Source organism: Pyxicephalus adspersus, chromosome Z (assembly GCF_032062135.1).
Source record: "Pyxicephalus adspersus chromosome Z, UCB_Pads_2.0, whole genome shotgun sequence".
Taxonomy (NCBI): Eukaryota; Metazoa; Chordata; class Amphibia; order Anura; family Pyxicephalidae; genus Pyxicephalus; species Pyxicephalus adspersus.
In genome coordinates, this window is record NC_092871.1 from 39,086,512 (window position 1) to 39,113,126 (window position 26,615).

Genomic DNA, 26,615 nt, shown 5'->3' on the forward strand with positions numbered 1-26,615 from the left:
GGAATTAACTGGTCAAAGATGATTGTGTGTTTAGTTCAGGTTGTATTTTTAAACTCCCAAATAAAGGCACAGCACAGCTTTCATAAACATATTACACAGCTGAACAAAATTTTTTTTTTCATTTGCCAAAGATTTTTTAATATATTTAGTGTATTTCAGGTCTGCTGAATCCAGCAAAGGCATCAGTTTCATTGAATTGGCTTTAGTTCTTGTGATACAGGAATAAGAATAGACGATTTTACGAACAACAAACGTTAGCACAGCATATCATTATCAATCTTTATTTACACCAATGTTTTGCAATTTATATATTAAACAATATAAATGCATTTTATATATATATATATATATATATATATATATATATATATATATATAACAAACCAGCAGTTCTCCCAAGAAGAGCTCATTATTTAATAAGTGACCTAAGTCTGTCAAAACAGGCATCTGAACTTTTAGCATCCAGGCTAAAAGAAAAGAACTGTCTGAGATCGGAAGTTAAAATAAAGGTTTATAGGACAAGAGAGGTGACACTCCTACCATATTTCAGTGAAGATTCGTGTACTGTTGTAACATCCCTGGACTACTAGCCCATATGGGAGTACCAGAATACCTAGCAGAAGACTGGTGGCTTTTCATAGACAGTTCCACTAGAAGTTTGAAAACTGTTTTACTACATTATGGCAACTGCTATGAATCAATTCCAAATGGTCACTCAACAAAACTTAAAGAAGAATATGAAAATTTAAAAATGGTCCATATGTGTTGATTTAAAAAAGGTGAACTTCCTACTTGGACAGCAAAGTGGATACACAAATGTTTCATCTGCTTGTGGGATAGTAGAGCAAAGCAGGATCACTGGAAAAAAGTGACATGGCCTCCACGGGAAAACATGAAAAATGGTGCAGCAAACATCATTACCAAGCCACTGATTGACAAAGAAAAAATCATTCTCCCTCCACTACACATACACATTATTGAAGAAATTTGTTAGAGCTCTGAACACGGTTGGTTATTGCTTCAAATACATTTGTAGATTCTTTCCAGGATTGAGTACTGAAAAATAAAATCAGGAATCTTTGATAGACCCAAGATTTGGAAACTGATAAATGATTCAAATGATTCACAAGAGACATGTCTGATACTGATGCTTATGCCTGGCACAGCTATGTCATGGTTGTAAAGAACTTCTTGGGTAACCATAAAGCACAAAATTATGAAAAACCTGTACGAAAATTGCTCTTAAACTTTAAAAATTTGGGTGCTACTAGGAGCATAAAGGTACACTATCTCCATAGCCATTTGCAGATGTTTGCAGAAAACCTTGGTGATTTCAGCGAGGTACAAGGGGAGAGGTTCCATCATTTATAAATGTATTAAGGTGATGAAAAAAAGGTATCGGCAGATAGGGTAGACACATGATGGCAGACTACTGCTGGAGCCTTCAACGTGATTGTCCTGATCATCAACATAAAAGTAAATTGTACAAACTGAGTTTCTCAATGACTTCTTTGTGATTAGTTCTGTCAATATACTAAATATAGGATATATTGACATTTTTAAAAAAATATTTCAAAAATTAAATTTTGTATACATAGGCATATCTAGTTTAACTTTGCTTAATTTTTATGGTTTATAAGTTTTCTATGAGGGTATTATTGAATTATAAGGGGTAATTATAAGAGGGTATTATTAAACATAATCTAAAATTGCTGACCAGTGTTATTGTTCTTACAGGTATTTTGTATGTATATGCCACATATCCAAAACATAAAGGGTTTGTTCATTTTTAAAGTTTTCAAAGTAATTTAAATCACTTGTTTTTTCTGTGTCAACTGTGCATTCAGTACTTCTGGTTAACCACATAGATACAATGTGCTATTATAGAGCCATACACTTGTACCAAGCGTGTTGGCCTTTATCAGTCTTATATATGGAAAACACAAGATTAAATTAATAATATTCAGTAAAGTTAAAAAGCAGTAAATAAATAGAAATAAAGTCTACCTAAGTGTGCACAAAAATGCAATTTGTACGTTTTCATACATGTGAGCATCATTAGCTCTTTAAAATATATACTATTGTGTATCAATAGTATACTAATGTATACTTTCCTGGTTTTCAGTCTGTTCAAGTTTTTAAACTATTCTGCATGTATCAAAATATAATTTTTTTTACTTTTTTAATTGACTAATTGATAAACACATTGTAAATGACAAAGTATTTGTTTTCTGTTTGTTCTTCTTCAGTTTTTATTGGTCAGTTTTGTTTTACTGTTTGGGCCAAGTGTTATCAAGAATGATAGTGATACTGAACTACTTTTCTGAGGTAGGGCATAAGTAAAATGTATAGTATATAAGCATCAGTAGTAAACTGCATGGAGTCTGGTCTGGAAGCTGTCGTAAGTTTTTTTGACAGTGATATTGTATTTATTGATAAAGAAGTTTTTTTTATCCCCAGACAAGATTAGAATGAGGTGCCATAATCTTGATCATAGCCTTTTAATTTAAATCCCCTTTTTTGTGTTTAACTACTTATTGTGGTAACATGGGGGAATGTCTGGTTTTCACCTAGACTGGCAGACCATACTGATTTATCTTGCAGTGCCAACTGTGAAAATCTGGTTTAATGGGATAGACTTTAACAACCTGTTAGATCTTAACTTGCCAAGCAAAAAAAGTACAGCACAGGCTGTGAGACTTATGGATGGTGTCTGTATATGAGTGAGCCCTCTAAAGCCAATTATATAGACAATTCTCAATTCCTTAAACATATATTTTAATACAATAATACCTTGTCTCAATGACCGGGGAAAGCTCCATTCACATGCATTAATTTATTTCCATTACTTACCTATAACTGACTTTGACTGTGATTGATTTTATGATAAGGTAAAGTAAACAGTTGATAATAGGTACCGTAATGTTTTAAAGAAAAAAAATGTTTAGTCCATAAAGAATAATTTGCCTGTAAAAAGGTGAAGAGACACTTAGGCCTAAGGGAATATTTGAATATTTGGCAATATTTGAAATTTTTATTTCTCTGTAATTTTTTAGCTTCTCCTTAATGGATCACAGGGGGGATCTTTATTTCTATTGGTTAGCCTGGAAGATGCAGACAATTTGAACAACAAACTAATGACACTGGATTAAAGACTGGTCATTGAGTTACTGTTAGTTGTAATGACAGTTTGAATTTCTTACATGGTATATTTGCTTTACTAGGTTTATAATCAAAATTTTATCAAAGCCTAAAGGCTTTGCTCGAAAACAAATAAGAAATATTACAAAATGTTCTGGGGGAAAGTGCATATGGCTAAAGGAGGAGCATCAAACTAGCCTCCAAGGCTTCTTCATGCAGTTTCTGTTGGTTCAGAGTGAACTTTATAATATACTATTTCATTATAGTAAGCCTTGCAAAATTCCAAAAATGGCTACGAAGTATATAAAACCCAGCAGCAAACATAAACCTAAGAGAGAAGGGAAAAAAATGATTTTCCAAAAAAGAATTGGTGTGTTTGTGGACACCTGGGCGTGCACATTTGGTTACATTGGAGATATACAACAGCAATACAAAAAAAAAAAAAACTTGCTTACCAAATTTGTTTTTAAACCAAAAGCAATAAAACCATGCCCTTCATATTAAATACATCACAAAACAAGTTTTAAAGATTTAAAGGTTTAAAGTTGGAGTTTTGGACAGAGAGGGTCCACTATGGCTGAAACTATTAAAATTAAAATTTCTGCTACATATTTTGCTGTTGTTGGGTAGCCAATACATCTAGTAATATAGAAATTCCTATTTTATTAGGAATTATGTTCCAGAACTTATTTCAAAATGCTTTTACAAATTGTAATAATTTTACTGTTTAACAACCAAAACCACAGTACTCTGCATAATATAGATATTCTTCTTAGCATGTATTTTGCATGTATGTTTTACACATGCAATTTAAAGCTACAAAAACTTTGTTGCCATGTATCTGTCATTTAGATATTTTGGGCCTGATTTTAAAGCTCTCCAAGGCTGGAGAATATATACCTTCACCAGTGAACCTGGATGACCCAGCAAACCTGGAATGAATCTGGTCCAGGATTGAAATCATTTGCTAAAAAATTGCAAATGACTTTAAAGAAATCCATTACAGGTTTGCTGGATCACCCAGGTTTACTGATGAAAGTATATCTTCTCCAACCTTTGAGAGCTTTAATAAATCACGCCCTTTCTTTCCAAACCAAGCCTTTTCCAGTAAAATAAAAACATTTCAGTTATTTTACTGACTAAAACATATATATTTTACACATGCTCTGTTAGTTTTGGCAAATTGTACTTCCTGGGTATACTTTCTTTTTTGCACCATAACCTACTCCATCAACAGTTATCTTACTAGATTCTTTAAAATAGACAAAATACATTTCTCCATGAACTGCAGAAGAGTCAGTGAAGATGAATTTAGAACATAGGACTCACAGAAGCTTGAGTTATACTGTCTTATTCTCTACACGTCTTAACTATGCCATAATTTCCCAGTTTAATATTCTCAGTTGTAAAATGCAAGCAATTTTAATTAGTTAGAGGCATTCCAACTATGAGACTGTCATAGTTAAAACTGAAATTATGTTCCTTAATTATGCCACAAGAATAGTGTTTTTAAGATGAAAAATCAATTTTGCATAAAACATGTGTCTTGAGTTATACTGTATATTTTACTTAATATCTTGCAAGGCTTGATATCACTTGATTCTCAGAAAGAACTTTTTTTCCCAGTACATCCAGGATATCTTGTTACCCATACTGCATATTTTTCAAATAATGCTCTGAACAATTCAGTACTGCGCATGTACTTTATTTGCATTAATAGTTTCAGAAGAAGCTTTTAATGAAAACCACTCTTTTGATTAAGGCGATGCAATATGAATACACCAGTTTTTTTACAAAATGACACAACTTTAAAATTAATCTGCGGGTAGGCTATAGACCTTTAAATAATTACATATACAGTAATGTAAATACGTGCCCAGACCGCACACAAATATATTTACATATTTTAAACAAGTAGATAAAGCATTTAAAATAAGTCCCATTTAACTCTGTAGCTATATAGACACTGTGGATAAAGTCATCTTTAAATATCCCAGAAGAGGCCCTGCAGTTTTGGCTCTTTTTGTATTATTTTCTGGTTATTCGTGGCAGCCTGACAACCCTGTAATGTAAATACACAGCATCTGATTTCTAAGCTGCTACAAACTGACTGAAAACTAGGTTTAGAGTATTTGTTGTCATCTTACTGATTTTTCAGACATGCAGTCTAAAACTGCCCAGTTACCTACCCAACAATGCACAGCAAACTGTTGGTATGTGCCCAGGAGCAGCATTTGTGGCCCTTACTGATCTTTGTAGCTGTAGGTAATGAGGAGTAGTTCACCTTGCTTTGTCTTCATAGATATTAAAACCCTGGAAAACCAGTCACTGATGGTATTTTCTCCCTTTTTATTTGTGTTGATTTTTTAAATGAATTAAAAAATCAATTAAATGATATTAGTATGAACTCCATGCAATTGTATTCACACTTGTAAACTTACAAATAGGGATGAGCGAGGGAGATTTGTAAGTTGGATCTCGCGGCGAATCGGCCTTTCTTGCTTACCAAACATTTAAGCGAGAACAGCCTTGTGTTTCGCCATAAGGTCATTTCTTGCTGAACAAACAAGGGAAAATGCAGGGGGCGGGAACGGCGACTAATCCCGTTGGGAATGGCGCGGCTGGGAGCGAATCATTTGCTCCCAGGATGCACAGCAAGACCCAACAGCCCAATCAGGAGAGATCTGAGCACAGGCATATAAATAGGGAAGGAGGGAGGGGTTAGTCACTCCAACTTGTGTTCTGTGTCAAGTGGGAAAAAAGCAGAGAGAGAAGTGCATTGTGACAGGGACAGGTTAGGAGCCTTCTGTATATCCTGAAATATACAGATTGTGCAGTTTTTGATGCTACCTCTTGCTATCTAGCAAAAAATGGCAGAATCATTTCTGCTCCACTCTCAAAAAATACAGATATTTCATTCTGATAGCACTTGCTATTTATCAAAAAAGACAGAAAAATGTCTGTATTTTTCTCAAAAAAATACAGATATTTAATTCTGATCCCACTTACTATCTATCAAAAGAGACAAAAATAGTCTGTATTTCTCTAAAAAAAATACAGATGTTTCATTCTGATAGCACTTGCTATCAAAAAAGCCAGAAATATTTCTGTATTTTTCTCAACAAAATACAGATAAATAATTCTGATCCCACTTGCTATCTATCAAAAAAGCCAGACAAATTTCTGTATTTCTCCCCAAAAAAACAAATATTTCATTTTGATCCCACTTGCTATCTATCAAAAAAACCTTAAAAAATGTATGTATTTCTCTCCAGAAAATACAGATATTTCATTTTGATAGCACTTGCTTTTTATAAAAAAACAAAATTTATGTAATACTCTCAAAAAATACAGATATTTCATTCTGATCCCACTTGTTATCTATCAAAAATGCCAGAAAAAAATCTGTATTTCTCTCCAAAAATATAGATATTTCATTTTGATCCCACTTTCTATCAAAAAATCAGAACAATTTTTGTAATACTCTCACAAAAATACAGATATTTCATTCTGATAGCACTTGCTATTTATCAAAGAAACTGTTTGGTACAGGTGTATTTTTGCCCGAATAAATAAAAGATGAGCGGTGGACACAAGGCAAGGCGTGGCGATGGGTGACCTGCCATGTCATGTGGAGAGTATTGTGAACTGGGTCTCAGGGGTCTCAAGTGCTGCAGGCTCTTCTTCTACAGCAGGCTCTGCTTCTGCCGCCGCAGCAGCAGCAGCAGCAATCAGCACAGCCCTGACAGAATCAAAGGCAGAAGTTAGGGTGGCTAATGTGCCTGTATCTTCTGATGACTCTTCCTTTGTTGTTTGACAAACAGCCTGAGGATCTGTCATTGTGAATTTCAGAGCAGGAGGCAGAGTTTTAGACCTTGGAGGGTTCTGCATCAGTAAATGCATTTGCAGAGGTTGGCCTAGATGAAAATGAGGATGATGATGACCATGATGTCACCTGGGAACTACCAGTGCGTGTAAGGGCTAGCGGCAGTTCCGAAACAGATGTTGAGGAAAGGCAGCAGCAATAGACTGGGGATGGAAGGGGCCCCAAATCCGCCTCATGTGAGTCCCAAAGAACACACAGAGGAGTGGCCACAAGCAGGGGAACAGTCAGAGACGATGGAACGGTGGGGGAGATGGAGCTGGAGCAGACGCAGGGCACCCAGCAGAGGCAGAGGCAGGCAAAGAAAAAGAGCAGTAGGGTGGTTGCATGCACCTCTCCAGTGTGGTCCTTTTTTGCGTTGAAAGATGATGACGGGTGCGTAGCAATCTGTGCCACAGCCAGATTTGCAGAAAACAGGCTGGATTACATTTGGGTACAACATCACTGCTGTCCCACATGCGCAAGAATCACAAACCAAAGTGGGAGCAGTACTTGCGTTCTCTTGAAGGAGGTGCAACCACGTCATCGTCTCTTCTTTTGACTCCTTCTCCACCTCCAACTGTCATTGTTAGTATGTCTCAGGATGTTGGTGCCAGCCAGACCTCCAATTGCAAGAAAGTATCAGCTTCTAGCCGCAGGTTTCATGGCGTCAGAAGACGTTTGCCACCATAGGATGATTACTCCAGTGACCCCTCCAACTCTTATAGCACCCAGTCCCTTCAGCCCACTCTACCGGAGTTCTGCACAAGATATCAGGCTATGGGCCCAACCAAGAAAAGAGTGATTGAACTCAATTCACGTCTAGCCAAACTATTTGCCTTGCAGCTACTGCCGTACAGCATTGTGGACTCTGCTCCCTTACGTGACCTAATGGCCTGTGTCGAGCATCGGTGGAATATACCAGGCAGGCATTTTTTTCTCCCGCACAGCTGTTCCTAGTTTACATGCACATGTAATGGGTAACCTCTCCCAGTCATTGGCATTCTCGGTGTCTAGTCAAATCCACATCACCATGGACAGCTGGACAATCAGGCACGGAGTGGGACTCTACCTGTCCATCACCGCTCACTGGGTGGCCTTGCATAGCTTAGTGGGTGGTAGTCTGCAAAAGGCATTGCAGCACCTAGTACCCCCACAGAGGGGTGTGGTGGAAAGCATGTGCCACTCCAGTCCTCTCTCTCCTCCTCCTCCTTCATTCCTTCTACCAGCAAACTCTCTCCTTTCATCACTCCTCCAGAAAGGCCAGCAGCAGAGGACACTGTGGTTAAGTGGGTACGCCACTACGGCTCCCTCAAGCACACACGTTGCCAGACAGTGCTGAAACTGGTGTCCTTGGGGGAGAAAAGTCACACCGCCAGAGAACTCTTGTCTGCTTTGCACAGAGAGGTTGAGGCTTGGCTGACACCCTCCCAGCTCACAACAGGCAACGTAGTGCGCGACAACGGGGCCAATCTTGTGGGTTTTGCACATACTGAACCTGGTGGTGCAGAAGTTCTTCTGCACGTACCCAGGCCTGCAGGACCTATTGAGACAGGCTTGCTCCATCTGCAGCCATGTACACCGATCCCCTACTGCCACCGCGGCACTTAGCAAGATCCAGCACCAACAGAGGCTTCCACCGCATAGACTAATTTGTGACACTGTGACTAGATGGAACTCCACCCTGCACATGCAGGGTCTGTGTGAGCAAAAGCTAGCCATCCGCCATTACTTGGTCAGCGTGGTGCATGGAGGCAACGGGGCCCTTGGTAGAGCTGCACAACTGAGCTAATTTACCAGTGACCAGTGGCTGCAGATGGAGACGCTGTCCAAGGTAATGGGCCCCTTTGAGCAGGCCACAAACATTGTAAGTCGGGAGCGGTCAGGCTGGAACGATGCTTGATAATACCCTGTGTGACCTGATGGAAAGTGGCTTTGGGAGAGGAGGGGAAGAAATGGGGAAGGAGGATGAGCGTGACATTACACTCCATAGCGGAAAACCAGCATCATGAGGAGCAAAAAGGGACACTGGCCAGCATCAGGAGTTTCAAGAGGAAGATGATTATGATGATGATGATGAGGGAGGCCATGTTGGGGCTGCTGGACAGGACCTGTCCAACCCGAATTTGTGCTGTCACACCTCAGGCATTGTGCGGGCGATGGAACAACAGGAACTGCTGCAGCTTGAAGAGGAGGAAGTGGGTGATGAGGGGGAAGATGTTTTGGTGCCTACTGAGGGACAGGAGGAGGATAAGCCCAGGGAACCCCTCTTTCATATGTGACCCCACATGTTGCGATGCCTATGCAGGGACCCCCACATTTGCAGCATCAAAATCTGGGATGATTACTGGCTGGAAACCCATCTGGATCACCGCTAAAAACACAAAATGTCACAGTTTCTACCCAACCTGATGCAAGAGAATGAAAAGGTGACCCGCCTGAGCAGAATACTATGTGACCGGCTGTGTGAGGAGTTCCAAACACCACATTCCACACAGGGAACTCAGGCGGACACCGCCTCCCACGTATCCTCCTGCAGCAGTGGCAGCAGCAGCAGGAGCAGTAGTGGCAGCAGGCCGCACACATCCAAAAGTGTGGGCCAAGGCAAGGAGGATTTTATGGATGCCTGATGAAACCTGATGCGGCCACCTCAAACAATTAAAGTGCAGGGGCATAACCATCGAGAACAGATGAAGCGCATGGTGCATGATTACGTTGTTTTTTTTTCTGGCAGGTGTTATGAGGAGGATGCCTGTCCTGACAGTAGTGACACCATTCATTTTTGGGTCAACAGGCTTGAAAATTGCCCGCAGTTGGCACTGTATGCCATCAAGCTTCTCTCTTGCCCGGCATCGAGTGTTCTGTCTGAAAGAACATTCAGTGCCGCTGGCGGAGTGGTAACAGACAACCGATCATGACTATCGCCTGAAAATGTCAATCATCTCACCTTTTTGAAAATGAACGAAAGGTGGGTTACTAACAACTATCATATCCCCACTGCAGATGTCACTGATTGACTGACACAAGGACTTACTGGCCAACCAAGATGCCTCTGTGAACCCACACCGCTCCTGTGCTGAGTATGTGGCTGCCGATCACCAAACACCCTATCAGCTGAGCCTGCCTCGGTTGAATTTTTCCACTATTTATCGCAACGTCCAGGGTGGCATTCATCGCCAGTGTCGTGCCTGCTATTGTGCCAGCTAGCAATATAATTTACATTTCTTCTGCTTCTGGGGGACCAACAAACTGCAGAGATTGTAAGATTAAGGGATGGAATTCATGCCATCCACTTCATGATGTAAACTAGCAATATAGCCTACCTTCCTTAATCTTCCAGCACCACAGACCATAGCAACAGTGTTGGCGCACAAAACATCTTGGTCTGGCCCTTTTATGTTTATTCACAAATTTCATATATTTGCATTACACACTTCGAGGTGGCATTGACGATGCATTACAGCCAGCTCTAGATGCCAGTTAACAATGCCGTCCACTCCCCGTCTAAGGGCCCACCGCCTCCTCCTCCTGCTATTGCTGCTGCCGCCTATCCAGTACTCCATTTACAAAAATTGTATTACACACCTCTGGGTGTCATTGACGATGCATTACACCCAGCTCCAGATGCCAGTTACCCAATGCCATCCACACTGCGCCTCAGGGCCCACTGCTTCCTCCTCCTGTTGCTGCTGCTGCCTGTACTCCATTTACTATTATTATATTAACACTTCTGGGTGTCATTGACGATGCACTACACCCAGCTCTAGATGCCAGTTACCAATGCCATCCACGCTCCGTCTCAGGGCCCACCACCTCCTCCTGATGCTTTTGCTGCTGCCGCCTGTCAGTACTCTATTCACTATAATTATATTACACACTTCTGGGTGTCATTGACGATGCACTACACCCAGCTCTAGATGCCAGTTAATAATGCATTCTGCCCTCCGTCTCAGGGCCCACCGCCTCCTCCTGATGCTTTTGCTGCTGCCGCGTGCCCAGTACTCAATTCACAAAAATTGTATTACACACTTCTGGGTGTCATTGACAATGCACTACACCCAGCTCTGGATGCCAGTTACCAATGCCATCCATACTCCGTCTCAGGGCCCACTGCCTCCCCCTCTTTCTGTTCCTGCTGCTGCCTGTTAGTACTCCCATTCGTTATATTTGGATTACACACTTCTGGGTGTCATTGACGATGCACTACACCCAGCTCTAGATGCCAGTTACCAATTCCGTCCACGCTTAGTCTCAGGGCCCACCGCCTCCTCCTGATGCTTTTGCTGCTGCCGCCTGTCAGTACTTTATTCACTATAACTGTATTACACACTTCTGGGTGTCATTGATGATGCACTACACCCAGCTCTAGATGCCAGTTACAAATATAGTCCATGCTCCTTTTCAGGGCACACAGCTTTCTACTGCTGCTGTTGCTACCGCCTGTCACTACTCCATTCACTATAACTGAGTTAACACTTCTGGCTGTCATTGACAATGCACTACACCAGCTCTAGATGCCAGTTACCAATGCCATCCACACTCTGTCTCAGGGCCCACTGCCTCCTCCTCCTTCTGTGGCTGCTGCTGCCTGTCAGTACTCCATTCACTATAATTGTATTAACACTTCTGGGTGTCATTGATGATGCACTACACCCAGCTCTAGATGCCAATTACCAATGCCGTCCACTCTCCGTCTCAGGGCCCAGCGCCTCTTCCCCATGCTGTTGCTGCTGCCGCCTGTCCAATACTCCATTTACAAAAATTGTATTACACACTTCTGGGTGTCATTGACAATGCACTACACCCAGCTCTAGATGCCAGTTACCAATGTGGTTCGTGCTCCGTCTCAGGGCCCAGCGCTTCTTCCTCCTGCTGTTGCTGCTGCCGCCTGCCCAGTACTTAATTCACAAATATTGTATTACACACTTCTGGGTGTCATTGATGATGCACTACACCCAGCTCTAGATGCCAGTTACCAATGCCATCCACACTCCGTCTCAGGGCCCACTGCCCCCTCCTCCTTCTGTTGCTGCTGCTGCCTGTCAGTACTCCATTCACTATAGTTGTATTACACACTTCCGGGTGTCATTGACGATGCACTACACCCAGCTCTAGATGCCAGTTACCAATTCTGTCCACGCTCCGTCTCAGGCCCCACCGCCTCCTCCTGATGCTTTTGCTGCTGCCGCCTGTCAGTACTCTATTCACTATAATTATATTACACACTTCTGGGTGTCATTGATGATGCACTACACCCAGCTCTAGATGCCAGTTACAAATTTAGTCCATGCTCCTTTTCAGGGCACACCGCTTTCTCCTGCTGCTGCCGCCTTTCAATACTCCATTCACCTAAATTGTATTACACACTTCGGGTGGCATTCACGATGCACAATACCCAGCTCTAGATGCCTGTTACCAATGCTGTCCATGCTCCATCTCAGGGCCCACTGCCTCCTCCTGATGCTGTTGCTGCTGCCACCTGCCCAGTACTCCATTCACTATAATTGTATTACACACTTCTGGGTGTCATTGACAATGCACTACAGCCAGCTCTAGATGCCAGTTACAAATGCGGTCCACGCTCTGTCTCAGGGCCCACCGCCTCCTCCTCCTGTTGCTGCCGCCTGTCATTACTTTATTCACAAAAATTGAATTACACACTTCTGGGTGGCATTGACGATGCACTACACCCGGCTCGAGATTACAGTTACCAATGCGGTTTCCACTCCGTCTTAGGGCCCACCGCCTCCTCCTCCTGCTGTTGCTGCTGCCGCCTGTCAGTACTCCGTTCACTAAAAATGTACACTTCTGGGTGGCATTGACGATGCTCTACACCCAGCTCTGCATGACTCTTACCAATGCGGTCCCTGCGGTCTTGGCGATAGCTGACCAGAGGCCACACAATGCTACTGCTCTCGCTGACCCACGCTCCGTCTTTGGTCCTCCATCCTTTTGCCTAATGTCACCTCATTACTTTTCCACAACTTTATGGGTGGCATTCATAACACATGTCATCCAGGTCATGATGCGAGCTTGCAATTATTATTATTATCATTGTTAATAATAAACATGATCTATATAGCGTTAAGATATTATGCAGCTATGCAAATTCAATTGGTGTGTGTACATTAAAAAGCAATGCGTTTTTCTGCTGTTTAGATGGCAGAGACAGTTGCTAGTGGGTTGAGTTCACCCTTTCTCAATGTCTCAACGTTTGTGCTGCATTCTGGACGCTGTCCATCACGCAAAATTCCTATTTGCCTGCTGTCACTTTGCCTGACATTTTATAGAAAACCACAAAGTCTTTTGGAACCTTTGTATTTTTTCCTTGTTGTCACTGTTCTCTTACAGTTACCTAGCAATTCTGGTGATTCTAACATGTATAGGGGCTTTGCTAATAATGTTTAAAGTCGACCTATTGACTTTAATGGAATTCGCTAAATCGATTCGGCAAAAATTTGCGAACCCACCGGAAGTTCAAGGAAGTTTTTGCGAGACTGTCAAAGGCCTTATCGCTCATCCCTACTTGCAAACAGTGGTTGAATAAATCCAAAAACATTAGAAGCAAACATCAGTTGTCCTAATCAAGCACACATTTAGAGACTTGAGCATACACTTTATAGTAAACCACAATTAGTACATTCAACATTGGTGTAGATCAATTTCTTACACACCTGATTTTTTAACCTTCTTGTCTGATGCTACATTTTAAATATTGACTTTTTCATTTACTGAATAAATTAAACACATAGTGAGAAAATTAAAACTAATGTTGCACTAAAGCTGTAACAAGAATAGGCCATAAACAAGCACTAAAATTGTGCAAGGGTATATAAAATCCCATTGAGTTTCACAATATAAATGGCATTAATAAATAGTTTTGAAGCTTTAAAATCATGTTTCATTGGAATTTATGTACTTTTCATCATAGTAAATTAAAGCATGACACCATTTGTTTTACAGATAAATACATTTTCATAGTATTCAATGTTTGTTGAGAATGAATAGAATATATTTATCTGGATAAATGTTGTGTGTAGTTGCTTTGCAAGTGAAAAGTTATTACAGATACAGAAAAAAGAATATGAATGTAAATAAACTGATTGCTAGGCACGCATATATATTCACAATGCAATAACACAATGTGTGTCATCTAGAAATCGCAAGGAATGATCAACAATCCATTGCATTAAATCTCCAAAGTCCTAGTTTGTGATTTCTGAAGTGAGTAAATATGTTGCTGTTGCTGAGTTCATTGGATTAACAAAAATTACCAAATAATTGTTTTAGCAGTCATAGACTTCAGAATGTGATTATTTATTGTAATGGTTTAAGTGTACAAGCTCTATTGTCTGAATTAAGGCAAACTTGTTCATGTACTAAACCTAACTTGTAAAAAGTCTATGCATTGCTTCTGGATGTGTATAGCCTTGTTCCCAAAAGTGCAATCAAACAGTACCTGTTCTTTTTCTGTTGTTGTTAACCAGTCTGGTACTTTTTGCAATAGCATTACGATGTTATATTGTAAGCTATAGTAACCAAGAGGATACCAGCCTTCATTAGTTTTACCTAACTGTGAAAATAAATAAACATCAGGCAAAGACCTTATGAATCAAGGTATTTTGCAGTCTTTGCCTTGTACCCAGGGCTTTTATTATGTTTATAATCACTGAGCTCATTTTGATTCTTTTACTTCAAAGTAGTCCGTGCACTATTAAAGCTAATGCTTCTGCTAAGCCATCTCATTTCTGTTTCATCTTGTTTCACAATTTTTTTTTTCAGAGATGGAATACTGTGAGCCCCCGCACATTTTATGTTCTGGCTACGAGACCAACCTGCACAGTACTGCTCAGCATAGCTATCCACTAGAGATGGGTTCTGATGCAGATACAGAAACAGAAGGAGCAACTTCACCAGATCGTGCCCTTAGGATGTGGATGAGAGAGATGAAATCAGAGCATAGCTCGAGCTTGTCGAGTAGAGCCAACTCTGCATTGTCTCTAACTGATACTGACCATGAGAGAAAATCTGATGGGGAGAATGGTAATACATCAACATATAATATGTACTTATGGATATTTGTTTTTGTGTAAAGTACTGTGTGCATTGTATCATAGTAATAATATCCTGACAATTATACATTTTAACTGACAGTCTTTCATATTATTCTGACACCTATCATTTTTACATGTACATTTAATAATATAAGTATAAAACAATAGGTAATACTACTTAAATGAAGAGTTCATTTCTTGGGTGTTGTTATGTGCGCATAGATGGCATCTTTGTGGAGGTACACTTCAAAAGAAGTGGACTCTATTTCTGAGATAAAACGAAGCAAGGGCATATGGTTATAAATAAAAATAATTATTTTTTATCAGTACTTTTAAGGGACTGGTGTTGAAGATGCATGACGTGCCTTAAAAAAATATCTAAAGAATGTAGCTAAATATTTGGAGGAAAATAATAAGGATTCCAGGGGTAGGATATGTCTTACAGTCTGCACCTACTAGGAAGGACAAGAAAAAAGTGATGACCCAAAAAGAGGCAGGTAGAAAAAGAAGAGACAAAAAAATGTCTGTATACATAATCCAATTCCACTAGAAAAGTACAATTTGGAATGTTTTCCTTTTTACAAAACCTATTTGGGGAAAGTGACTGTATAACATGTGAATCAGAACTAACTGCTACTACTTTTGCTGCCCTGGTAAGTTGTAGAAGAATGACTGGCTCTGTCTTTGGGACATGGGCACTCTGGCAATGTTTTGGCAGCTTACACCTAGTAGTGTTGGTTTGGAGGGAAACATACACCTTGGGTTCTCCTGTGCACAGCATGAGATATACTCTATCTGCTCTATCACGACATATCAAAAGAACAGGATTTTGGGGGGTGAGTCCTATAAAGAAGCAGCAGGATTTTAACAAGGACCATCACCACACTGAACTGGTGATCTATGTTCTCTCTCCTGTAAACATGTAACCTGTGTTAGACTAGCAGCACTGTGTTAAGCAATAGAGTCTGGCTGGCTGACATTGTTGTCTTTCCCGCTACCATTATGGAAGAAATTAAAGTAATCATATTTAAAGAAAAATCAAACCCATATACCAGATGTATTTGAAAATATATAATTTTTTAATAACTGAAGAAATTATATTTTTTTACAGTTTCCTGGATTTCAAATATGATTATTTTGTATGATGAACTAATATTTTTTGCTATAAGCTTCAAAATATGAATCTAATTAATTACTTGTTTATCATTTATAGCAGTGCACAGACTGTTTCAGTGACGTTGTACAGATAAGTATCACCTACTAAAGAAATTATTTTTTTATCTTGCCCTAGTAATCTATGTTCACTGAAACATGCACTGGAAGCTTAAAATATTATTACTATACAGTATTTATATAGCGTCATCATATTATGCAGCGCTGTACAAAGTCCATAGTCATGTCACTAGCTGTCCCTCAAAGGGACTCACAATCATATGTCCCTACCATATTCATATGTCATTACTACAGTCTAAGGTCAGTTTTTTTGGGGAAGCCAATTAACCTAACTGCATGTTTTTGGAATGTGGGAGGAAACCAGAGTACCCAGAAGAAAATCACACAAACACAGGAAGAACCTGCAAACTCCGTGCAGATAGTGTCCTGGCCGAGATTTATTCCTGAAACCTAGCAAAGGCCAAAGTGCTAACCTCTGAGCCACCATGCTGCTTAAATGTGTTTTGAAAGCAAATTGGTACTTATGGAAACAGGTAGGTTGCAACTGCTGACTCCTCCTTAAAAAGTTGGATGCCTGACTGTCTATGGCTGCTGTTCTGAATCAGAAGGAGAAAGCGAGTCAGCGCGAGACTTGCTTGGCCTGGTTTGTGGACAGGTTGAGGGCTTGCCATTGGTAAAGGTAAGTTTTTTTTTCAAGACGAGTTCCCCTTTATAGATGTATCACACACATCTGCTGAATTTTCTAGCACATGATTTGATATAAAATACAAAGCTAAGGCTGGGCTTAGAATTACCTATTCAGCAATTTTCCTGTTAAGTGCTAAGAATCCCACACATGCACCTATTTTGTTATAGGTCTGTGTTTTCAAACAAATCAAAGTAACTCAGTTAAAATACAAGTTAAGGCCCATTCGCAAATGCATATACAGTAAATGGTACTCTAACAATGGTATATGCAAAGTAACGCATCACATGTGCTGTAATGTACTGTAGTACACTGTGATGCATTGCAGTAACCAAGCTTGGTGCAGGAACAATTTTTGGCCAGCTATTGTATGTTGACAATCTATTTAAATGAAAGGGTTGTCTTATTTGCTCAAAATACTTATTGTTTTTGCTGGTTTCTTCACAATACTACTGTATTTACATGAGGGTCAGTGGGGAAAACCAGTAGACTGTAGGGATCTGGGAAGATCAATACCCTGGAAGTGTTAGCATAGGGCTTTATATGAGTATTCTCTAGAGCCAAGTGTAGTGGGACAGGTAGTGGGAATTTTTTCTTTTACAGATATTGGTGCATTTTCAAATCTTTAGTATAGTGACATTAATACTTTTGATCTTAACTTTCCATTTAGAGTTAGAAAATATGCAGTATCTCTCCAGAAACTGTATGTTGTTACTATGTAAAAAATTTTTGGGGGAAAGATCACTATTGGGGACTTGCATAAAGTACACCCCATATATCAGCAAAATATATAATTAGAGATAAGCGAATTTCTCGAAAATTCGATTCATCCGGTATACCGAATTTTCCGAAAAGATTCGCTTCAATCCGAATTTATTTGCGGCGAATCGTGTTAAAAAACAACTGTTTCCGGGCTGCAGAGAGCCTTGATAGTGGCGTAGAACACTGTGCCTTGCAGTAACACGCATAGGGAGTCTGCTGTGGTAGTGAAATAATAATGTGAGTCAGTATGACATGCAGATGACAGGTGGCAGCAGCAGCAGCATCAGGCGGAGGCCACAGAGTGGCACAATGACAGAGTGTGGAGGTGGCAGCAGAATCAGGAGTCCACAGAGTGACACAATGACCGACTGTGGAGGTGGCAGCAGCATAAAGAAGCCACAGAGTGGCACAATGACAGAGTCTGGAGGTGGCGCCAGCATCAGGAGGCTACAGAGCGGCAAGGTGACATAGTGTGGAGATGGCAGCAGCAGCATCAGGAGACCACGGAGCGGCAAGGTGACAAAGTGTGGAGATGCCAGCAGCAGCATCAGGAGACAACAGAGCGGCAAGGTGACATAGTGTGGAGATGGCAGCAGCAGCAGCATCGGGAGACCACAGAGTGGCAAGGTGACATAGTGTGGAGATGGCAGCATCAGCAGACCACAGAGTGGCAAGGTGACATAGTGTGGAGATGGCAGCAGCAGCATCGGGAGACAACAAAGTGACCTGGTGACAGAATGGGGCGGTGGGTGGCAATACCAGTACCCCCTGACAAAGGTGGGTGAAAGAAGGAGCACTTGGCATGTGTGGCATCAGGCGGGTGTCAGCATCAGAGTAGTAGAGGAGGCAGGTAGCCAGAAGAAACCGATCTCTTGTCAAGGTTTGGGTCAGGCAGCATGGATCATCTAATCAGATGCATCAGGCATTGGTGGGTGGAAATCCTGGCTGATCCACACTTGATTCATCTTGACAAAGGTCAGTCTCTCCACATTTTGGGTGGACAGGCGAGTTCTTCTTGGGGTAACTATGGCCCCCGCCGCATTAAACACTCGCTCTGATGCCACACTACTGGCCAGGCAGGACAGCTTTTCCAAGGCAAACTTGGCCAGTTGCGGCCACAAATCCAGTATGGCTGCCCAATAGTCCAGCGGATCTTCAATGACGGCCAGACCTGTGAGAGGATGGACAATGGCGCAGATAGCCAGCGGCCAACTGACTATAAAGAATGTCTCTGTAGTAGTTCAGTTTGTCCTCCCTCTCAGCGGGTGTAAAAAAAGGCACCCATTTTGGACCGGTAGCGAGGGTCCAACAAGAAGGAGAGCCAGAAGTCATCCCTCTGCCGTATGGTAACAATTTGTTGTCACTGTGCAAGCAAGTGAGCGTGCAGCGGGCCGATTTCTGCAAGTGACTCAGAGGGACTCTCTGCTTCCATCTCCACTGCATACCGCCACAGTGTGTCTGGGTCCTCTGCCTCATCTTCCTCATCTCCCTCTTGCTCTTCTGGCTGCTCCTGCTCCTCCTCTCCTGTCACCTGAGTAGAAAAACCACCTCTTTCGCTATACATTGCCTTTGCTCTAATGTCCTCCTCCTCCTCCAGTTCAGCCCCCACAGGGCTCATGTGGCTGTGAGATCTAGGCGCCACTTCTCCAGTCCCCTGACCAGCCAGATTTACCAGCATCTATTCCAGGACATGAAGCAGTAGAATGACGTTGTTCATCCTGTAGTACTGGCGACTGACAAATAACGTTGCCTCCTCAAAGGGCCTAAGCAAACGGCTGACATCAAAGTTACACATGGGAGTACTCCTATCCGCTTAGATCATCAAGAATTCGTTGATGGCCTTTCTCTGTTTTGTGTGGCTGTGCAGGAATCACATTCACCCAGTGGGCCATAAAGGACATGTATTGTCCCTGACCGTAGTTACAGCTCCACATGTCGGCGCTGCCGTGCACTTTGGCAGACATGGACAGGCTCAAGGACTGGCCCACCTTCTGTTCTACATATTTGTGCAGGGCTGGTACTGACTTTTTTGCGAAGAAATGACGGCTTGGGACTCTCCACCTTGGCTCGGCACAAGCCATCAGTTCTCTGAAAGGTGCAGAGTCCACCACTTGGAAAGGGAAGGACTGCAGCACCAGCAACTTGGACAGAAGCACATTCAGCTTCTGCGCTGTTGGATGAGTGCATGCATACTGTTTGTCTCTTGGAAATCGCTTCGGTGATTGATTGCTGACGGAATGGCTGATGAGGAGTAGGAGGAGGAGGAGCATCTGGACCAGCAGAAAATGGAAATTACATACAGCTCCCTCCGGCTAAGGTGGTGGAGCCTTGGCTGCCTGGAAAGCCAGTGCATGCCACTGGGTAATGCAGCGGTTGCTGCGGTAGGCTGGACCATCACATTGAAGCCAGTTCTCCCAGGCCACTTTATAGTGACGCTGCATATGCTGACGCAGGGCCATGGTGCCAACATTGGCACCCTGGCAACGCTTCACCTTCTGCCCACATATTCTACAAATGACCATGTTACCTTCCGGTGGCTTAACAAAAAACTGCCACACCGTCGAGTAGGTTATTTTCCCCCCAACACTCCGCACTGACTGCTACCGCCACTGCCTCCGTGAACCCCTGCAAGTGTTCTACCCCGGGCATGTTTGGCTCCCGACCTCCCACTGTTGCCACCCTGCTGACTACCAGCCATGCTACCACCTTGCTGGCTCAGCCGCTGCCTCACGGGCAAGCTGCCACCCTTTTCTCCTGATGATGATGAAGCCCCTTCTTCACCTGGCTCCCACGTGCACGTCACTGATGTCCTCCTCAATGGTCTCTAGGTCAGGAGCCTGACCGCTCACAGCACCACCTCCCACATGACTTTCCTCATCACTACTTGTCTGCCTAGTGGAGGAAGTGGCGGATGTCTCCTCCAGATCTTGGCTGGGCAGTAGCTGCTGACTGTCCTCCACTAGCTCTTCCTCGCTGTATAGTAGAGCTGAGCCCACAGCATACAATACTTTTGTGGCTGAGGGAACAGCAAAGGACAGAGGCAGGTTGAGGACAGGTGAGGGCACAGGGCCTGCTCTTGGGCCATGCCAAGTAAGGGTTGTGTCTGACGAACCCACCGACTGTTGGCTGGGGGTGTCTGATGTCACTTGGGATGAAATGAATGACCGAGTTAACCAATCAAGAATCGCTGGGTTGCTGGTCAAGACACGACCGCTAGATGACACCGGGAGCTCAGGCCTCTTTCTGCAACTCCTGCCGACACGCCCCCTTACTCTGCTGTGACCTCTGCCTGCGCCAGAAACATTTAGGCCTCTTCCACTCCTCTGTGCATGGCCTGCCACTTTTCTGTCTGACATACTTTTACTTGAACTAAATAAATTAAAAGCAAAGTAAAACACACCTAAAAGCGACAAATATAATTTTATTTTTGTACTAAAATACGTCACTAAACGCTTTCACATTTAATTGCAGAAGTGAACAGAGAAAATATTTTTATTTTTGTACTGAAATACGTCACTAAACGTTTTCACCACAAATAACTGCAACAGTAAACTGTGTATATATTTTCCTTTTTGTACTCAAATACGTCACTAAACGCTTTCACCACAAATAACTGCAACAGTGAACTGCATATATATTTTTCTTTTTGTACTCAAATGCGTCACTAAATGCTTTCACCACATATAACTGCAGAAGTGAACTGAGAAAATATTTTTATTTTTCTACTGAAATACGTCACTAAACGCTTTCACCACAAATAACTGCAACAGTGAACTGTGTATATATTTTCCTTTTTGTACTCAAATACGTCACTAAATGCTTTTACCACATATAACTGCAGAAGTGAACTGCGTATATATTTTTCTTTTTGTACTCAAATGCGTCACTAAATGCTTTCACCACAATTAACTGCAGAAGTGAACTACGTATATATTTTTCTTTTTGTACTCAAATACGTCACTAAATGCTTTCACCACAAATAACTGCAACAGTGAACTGCGTATATATTTTTCTTTTTGTACTCAAATACATCACTAAATGCTTTCACCACAAATAACTGCAACAGTGAACTGCGTATATATTTTTCTTTTTGTACTCAAATGCGTCACTAAATGCTTTCACCACATATAACTGCAGAAGTGTACTGAGAATATATTTTTATTTTTGTACTGAAATACGTCACTAAACACTTTGACCACAAATAACTGCAGTAGTGAACTGAGAATAATTTTTTATTTTTGTACTGAAATACAAACTAAACGCTTTGACCACAAATAACTGCAACAGTGAAGTGCGTATATATTTTTCTTTTTGTACTGAAATAGGCCACTAAACGCTTTCACCACAAATAACTGCAACAGTGAACTGTGTAAATATTTTTCTGGATATATAAATTGCTAGAATGACAGAGCTGTATAATGGCTATTTGGATCTCCAAATAATCCTTCCCTGCACTTGTAAGTCGCTTTTCTAGCACTGTTTCTAGCGCCTTCTGACGTCTCTCCCTGCACTAAGATGCTGTGAAATGATTCCTCCCTATCCTTTCCCTGCACTTTTTAAATCATTTTTTGAGTTTTTTTCTCACAATTAGGTTTTTGCTTTCACTCTCCCTAGCGCCTGCAGACGTCTCTCCCTGCACTCAGAACGCTGTAAAATGTCTTAATCCAAGATGGCTGAGGCTATTTATAGGGCTGTGACATCACAGGTCTGGCTGGCTGCTGATTGACTGCATGCATGGCATTATGGGTCATCCCGTCTTCCCAGAGTTCCTTGCCCCATGTCCTCACACGTGTAGTGCCAGTTTAGAAAAAAATTGCAAGTCGTTACCACGAATCGCGAGGAAATTCAGATTCGTTGCGAATTGAATTTTTTCTGTAATTCAGATCGAATTCCACTTCGTCAGCTTCGATTCGCTCATCTCTATATATAATGTATACACATATAATAAACATAAATGTGCGAAAAATAGAAGAAAATTGTGCATGGAGTAGAACAATGTACATATAGTAATATAGCTCCTTCTAAATTATAAATCACAAAATTTATGAACAAAATTAGATATATTTATTGTGTTTCCAAACCAGAGAAGGATGGGAAATGATTTTTTTTAGTAAGAAATACAAGGGATTAAAAGCTATGTGGTTTCTGCAAAAATTTACCTGCCTATAATTCCTGTAAATTATATAGTTATGTATTAGCATACTTTAGTCAGTTCTGGAAATTAGATAATGGTAATATTCTATTATACCTTCTATTCTTTTATTTCTTTTACAGCCAATAACCTATTTGTTGGAGAAATTTCCTTTTAACAGTGCAAAAGATGTATGTATTAGAAATATTTCCTCTCCAAGTGACAGACCTTTTGGCTAAACTTCCTTTGCAGGGACACAGCAGAGGTTGGAACTCGAGTCACATGACTTGGACTCGAGTCCAACTTAAGTTGCCTAATGAAGGACTTGCAACTTGACTTGGAGTTTTCCCCATTGACTTGCAACTCAACTCCTGCCTTTCTCTGCTGACAGCTGCAGGGGGAAGGGAGGAAGGCAGTGAGGCTTTTGTAATACAGCCTTCCACGCCCCCCCCCCCCTCCTTTTAGCTGTCAGAGGAGAAAACTTTGAATGCAACAAAGGCGCGGAGGAAGGCAGTGTTATGTTACAGAAAACTCACTGCCTTCCTTCCCGCCTTTCTTGCATTCTAAGTTTTCTCCTCTGACAACTGAAGAGGAGGGGGGGGAAGCTGTGTAACAGAATCCTCACAGCCTTCATCCCTTACCACCTAAGCTGTCAGAGGAGAAATCTGTGGACTTAGAATGCGATTCTGTGTTCAAGAACAGGATCAGAGCTCTGTTTATCTATGGGGACAAACGGGGATAAATTAAGTGACTTGACTTGGGACTCGATTTGAAAGAATTTTTGGTGACTTGAGACTTTACTTGGGACTTGGTGTCAATGACTTCAGACTCTACTTGAACTTGGACTTGAAGGGTGGCGACTTAGTCCAACCTCTGGGACACAGATGGCATAAAGATAAAGTAGACAAAAGTTCTGCCCCAAATAAACTAGCTTTATCTGGAGTTCAGACTTAAAGTAGAGTTACTGGTGTTATAATCCAATTTCACGTGCTTTTGTCCATTTAAAAGAAAAAGACAGATGGTTAACTCCATCCATTTGTGCTTACCCAAAGTGAAATATCAATTGTGTATGGATTTGACCAATAAATAGAGATTATCCTAAATAAAAGTATTTTTAAGGGAGATTGGATATGAAGGGTAAAAGGGTAAAAGGTTTAAAATGGTTTTAACACAAAAGAAGTTTATGCATATAAAGAATGTAATTCTACAGGTTAAAAGTGTGTATATATATATATATATATATACACACAGGTAGTCCTGGGGTTACATACGAGATGGGGTCTGTAGGTTTGTTCCTAAGTTGAATTTGTATGTAAGTCGGAACATGTACATTTTAATATTTTTTTATATTAATCATATTTTATTAAATGCAATTAGGACAGATGTTTATCTCAGCATGGTGTCAGTTACTGAATAAAATCCTCACTGTGAGTTAATCACAAACAAAGCAAATGAAAAAACTTTATAGACCCTAAACATCCATTAACTTCTGGAGCATGCTGTGCTTTGAAATGCAAAAAGAAACAACTGCAGAGTTTGTCTTAGTCAATAAAGAGTTACAAGACACTGCAGAAAGAGCTCACCCTCTAAGATCACCCACAACCTCAGCTGTGTTTAGCAAAAGATTTCTTTTGCAAGTCATGCAATTTGTAATGTATTTGGCACTGCTGGTTTAAAACAAACTGTTTATACTGGTAATTTTGTGATTATACTATTAGTACACTTTAAGCAACTGTTCAGTTTTCCATCAGAAGCCTTACATTTGTCTTTTTTTCACTAAACAGGCTTTAAATAGGTTCTTGGTCCCTCAGTATTCTTTATTATTCAATACAACACTAATACAGTCTTTGCTGAGCATGGAGGTCTGTTTCACATAGAATCTCTGTGAGCCTAAAATGCATTACTGAAACATCTGGACAGAACAGTTGGTACCAATTCACATAAAATGGAGATGAAGATAAATCTTTTGTTCAGCATCATACAGATTAATTCTGTTTCAATTCTTGTTATCCTACATTGATGTTTTAATGCTATGTATAAAAGTACGGCATTTGCTAGTTGTTTGTCCCAAAATAGGGGGTGTACATGCACTTGGTGCCACATGTCATTAGCAATAATATTAATTGTTACAAAATTGTAAAGTGGACTATTAAAGCCCCTGAGCGGTAATCTTGAGTGTGGTTCGGGGTAAAAAAAAAATGCTGAAAGCGGTAAAAACATAAAAAATCACCTGGTCCCATCAACATCTTCTGACGTCCTGCTCATCCGATCCCGTCTGTGGGCCACATCCTTTTCTTCTGATCCTCCCCCCACGAGTGCACTAACGTTCCCCATGAGTTCCCGGTGACGTTGGTGCATGCGTCGGTGAGTGCGGGAGCGCAGTGGGAAATTCAAATTATTTTGGATTGGATTCAATACAAAATAACTGGCTTGAATCCAATACAAAGTAATCATTATAATATATATATATACCGTATTTTTCGGACTATAAGACGCTCCGGCCTATAAGACGCACCCAATTTTAAAGGAGAAAAACCTAGAAAAAAAAGATTCTGAACAAAATACTAAAAAATCACTCTGTGTCAATGTATCACCTTCTAATCACTCTGTGTCAATGTATCCCCTTCTAATCACTCTGACACAGAGTGTCTAATACATTGACACAGAGTGATTAGAAGGGGATACATTGACACAATGTATCCCCTTCTGATCACCCTGTGCCAAAAAATCATACTCACCCGATACCGCGATCCCGCGATGCTGTGGGCTTCTTCTTCTCCTCGCTCTCCTCCTGGCTGCAGCGCGTGTCTCCTCCTCCTCTGAGCGAGGAGAAGCCGACACGCATACCCCAGCGATCCCTGGATCAGCCTGCTTACCGGATCGCGAGGGCACGTGTGCCGGCTTCTCCTCGCTCAGAGGAGGAGGAGGAGACACGCGCTGCAGCCGGGAGGAGAGCGAGGAGAAGAAGCACGCAGCATCGCGGGATCGCGGTATCGGATGAGTATGATTTTTTTAAATTATATTTAACATGTATTCGGTGTATAAGACGCACCCACTTTTCCCCCCCAGTTTTGGGGAAGAAAAAGTGCGTCTTATAGTCCGAAAAATACGGTATATATAAATATGATATATATATGTGTATATATACATTCATATATATATATATATATATATATATATGGGATCGCCCGTAGCAACGGGGTGTCAGAATGTAGCAGTGAAAACACAGCAGGCTTGAAAATGCAGTTTAAAACAGGCTCTGGCCTGCCTGTTTATTAGCACACATAAACCCAATCAAAAAAATAAATGGCTCGGCTGAGCAACTAAATACATTCACTTTGGTAGTCGCTCTCTGACTAACACCAAAGTACAGCAGTTTCCAGGAAACAATTTATCCCAGGAATAACAAAGAAACATGTTCCACTCACATGAAATGCTTGGTTGTAGAAGCCAGAGCTCTATTCCCTCACATTTATGGGAACCAACTGAGCTCTCTCCAGCTTCTTGCTGGCTTGCTAAATAGTACACCTGTGCTCCCTTAGACACAGGTGAAAAACTTGTACTTGAATCCATTGGTCCAAAGAAACCCATCCTTCCATTTTTATTTGGCCTGGCTCCAGGATCCTTAAACTGGCTTTCACAAAGCCCTATACAAAATGACTTATTCCAGGTGCTACATATACCCCATCCAACACCTTCTCTGACAGGCACTGCAAGACCCTGTCACATTATACACTGGGGAACAATTGTGAACAAATTTTTTGTTGATTTCAATTTTTAAGTCAGGTTTCTTCTCTACCGCTTATA

General features: G+C 41.3%; 1 protein-coding gene across 3 annotated transcripts in view; it reads left to right on the top strand.

Moving 5' to 3' along the window:
* Positions 1 to 26,615, top strand: part of TENM1 (teneurin transmembrane protein 1) — a 591,240-nt gene that overhangs the window by 135,965 nt on the left and 428,660 nt on the right. For all 3 annotated transcript variants that reach the window (XM_072431864.1, XM_072431865.1, XM_072431866.1), the window contains exon 3: positions 14,786 to 15,046. In XM_072431864.1, coding sequence (XP_072287965.1) covers positions 14,786 to 15,046 — 261 coding nt within the window. The remainder of the gene's footprint in view (positions 1 to 14,785; positions 15,047 to 26,615) is intronic.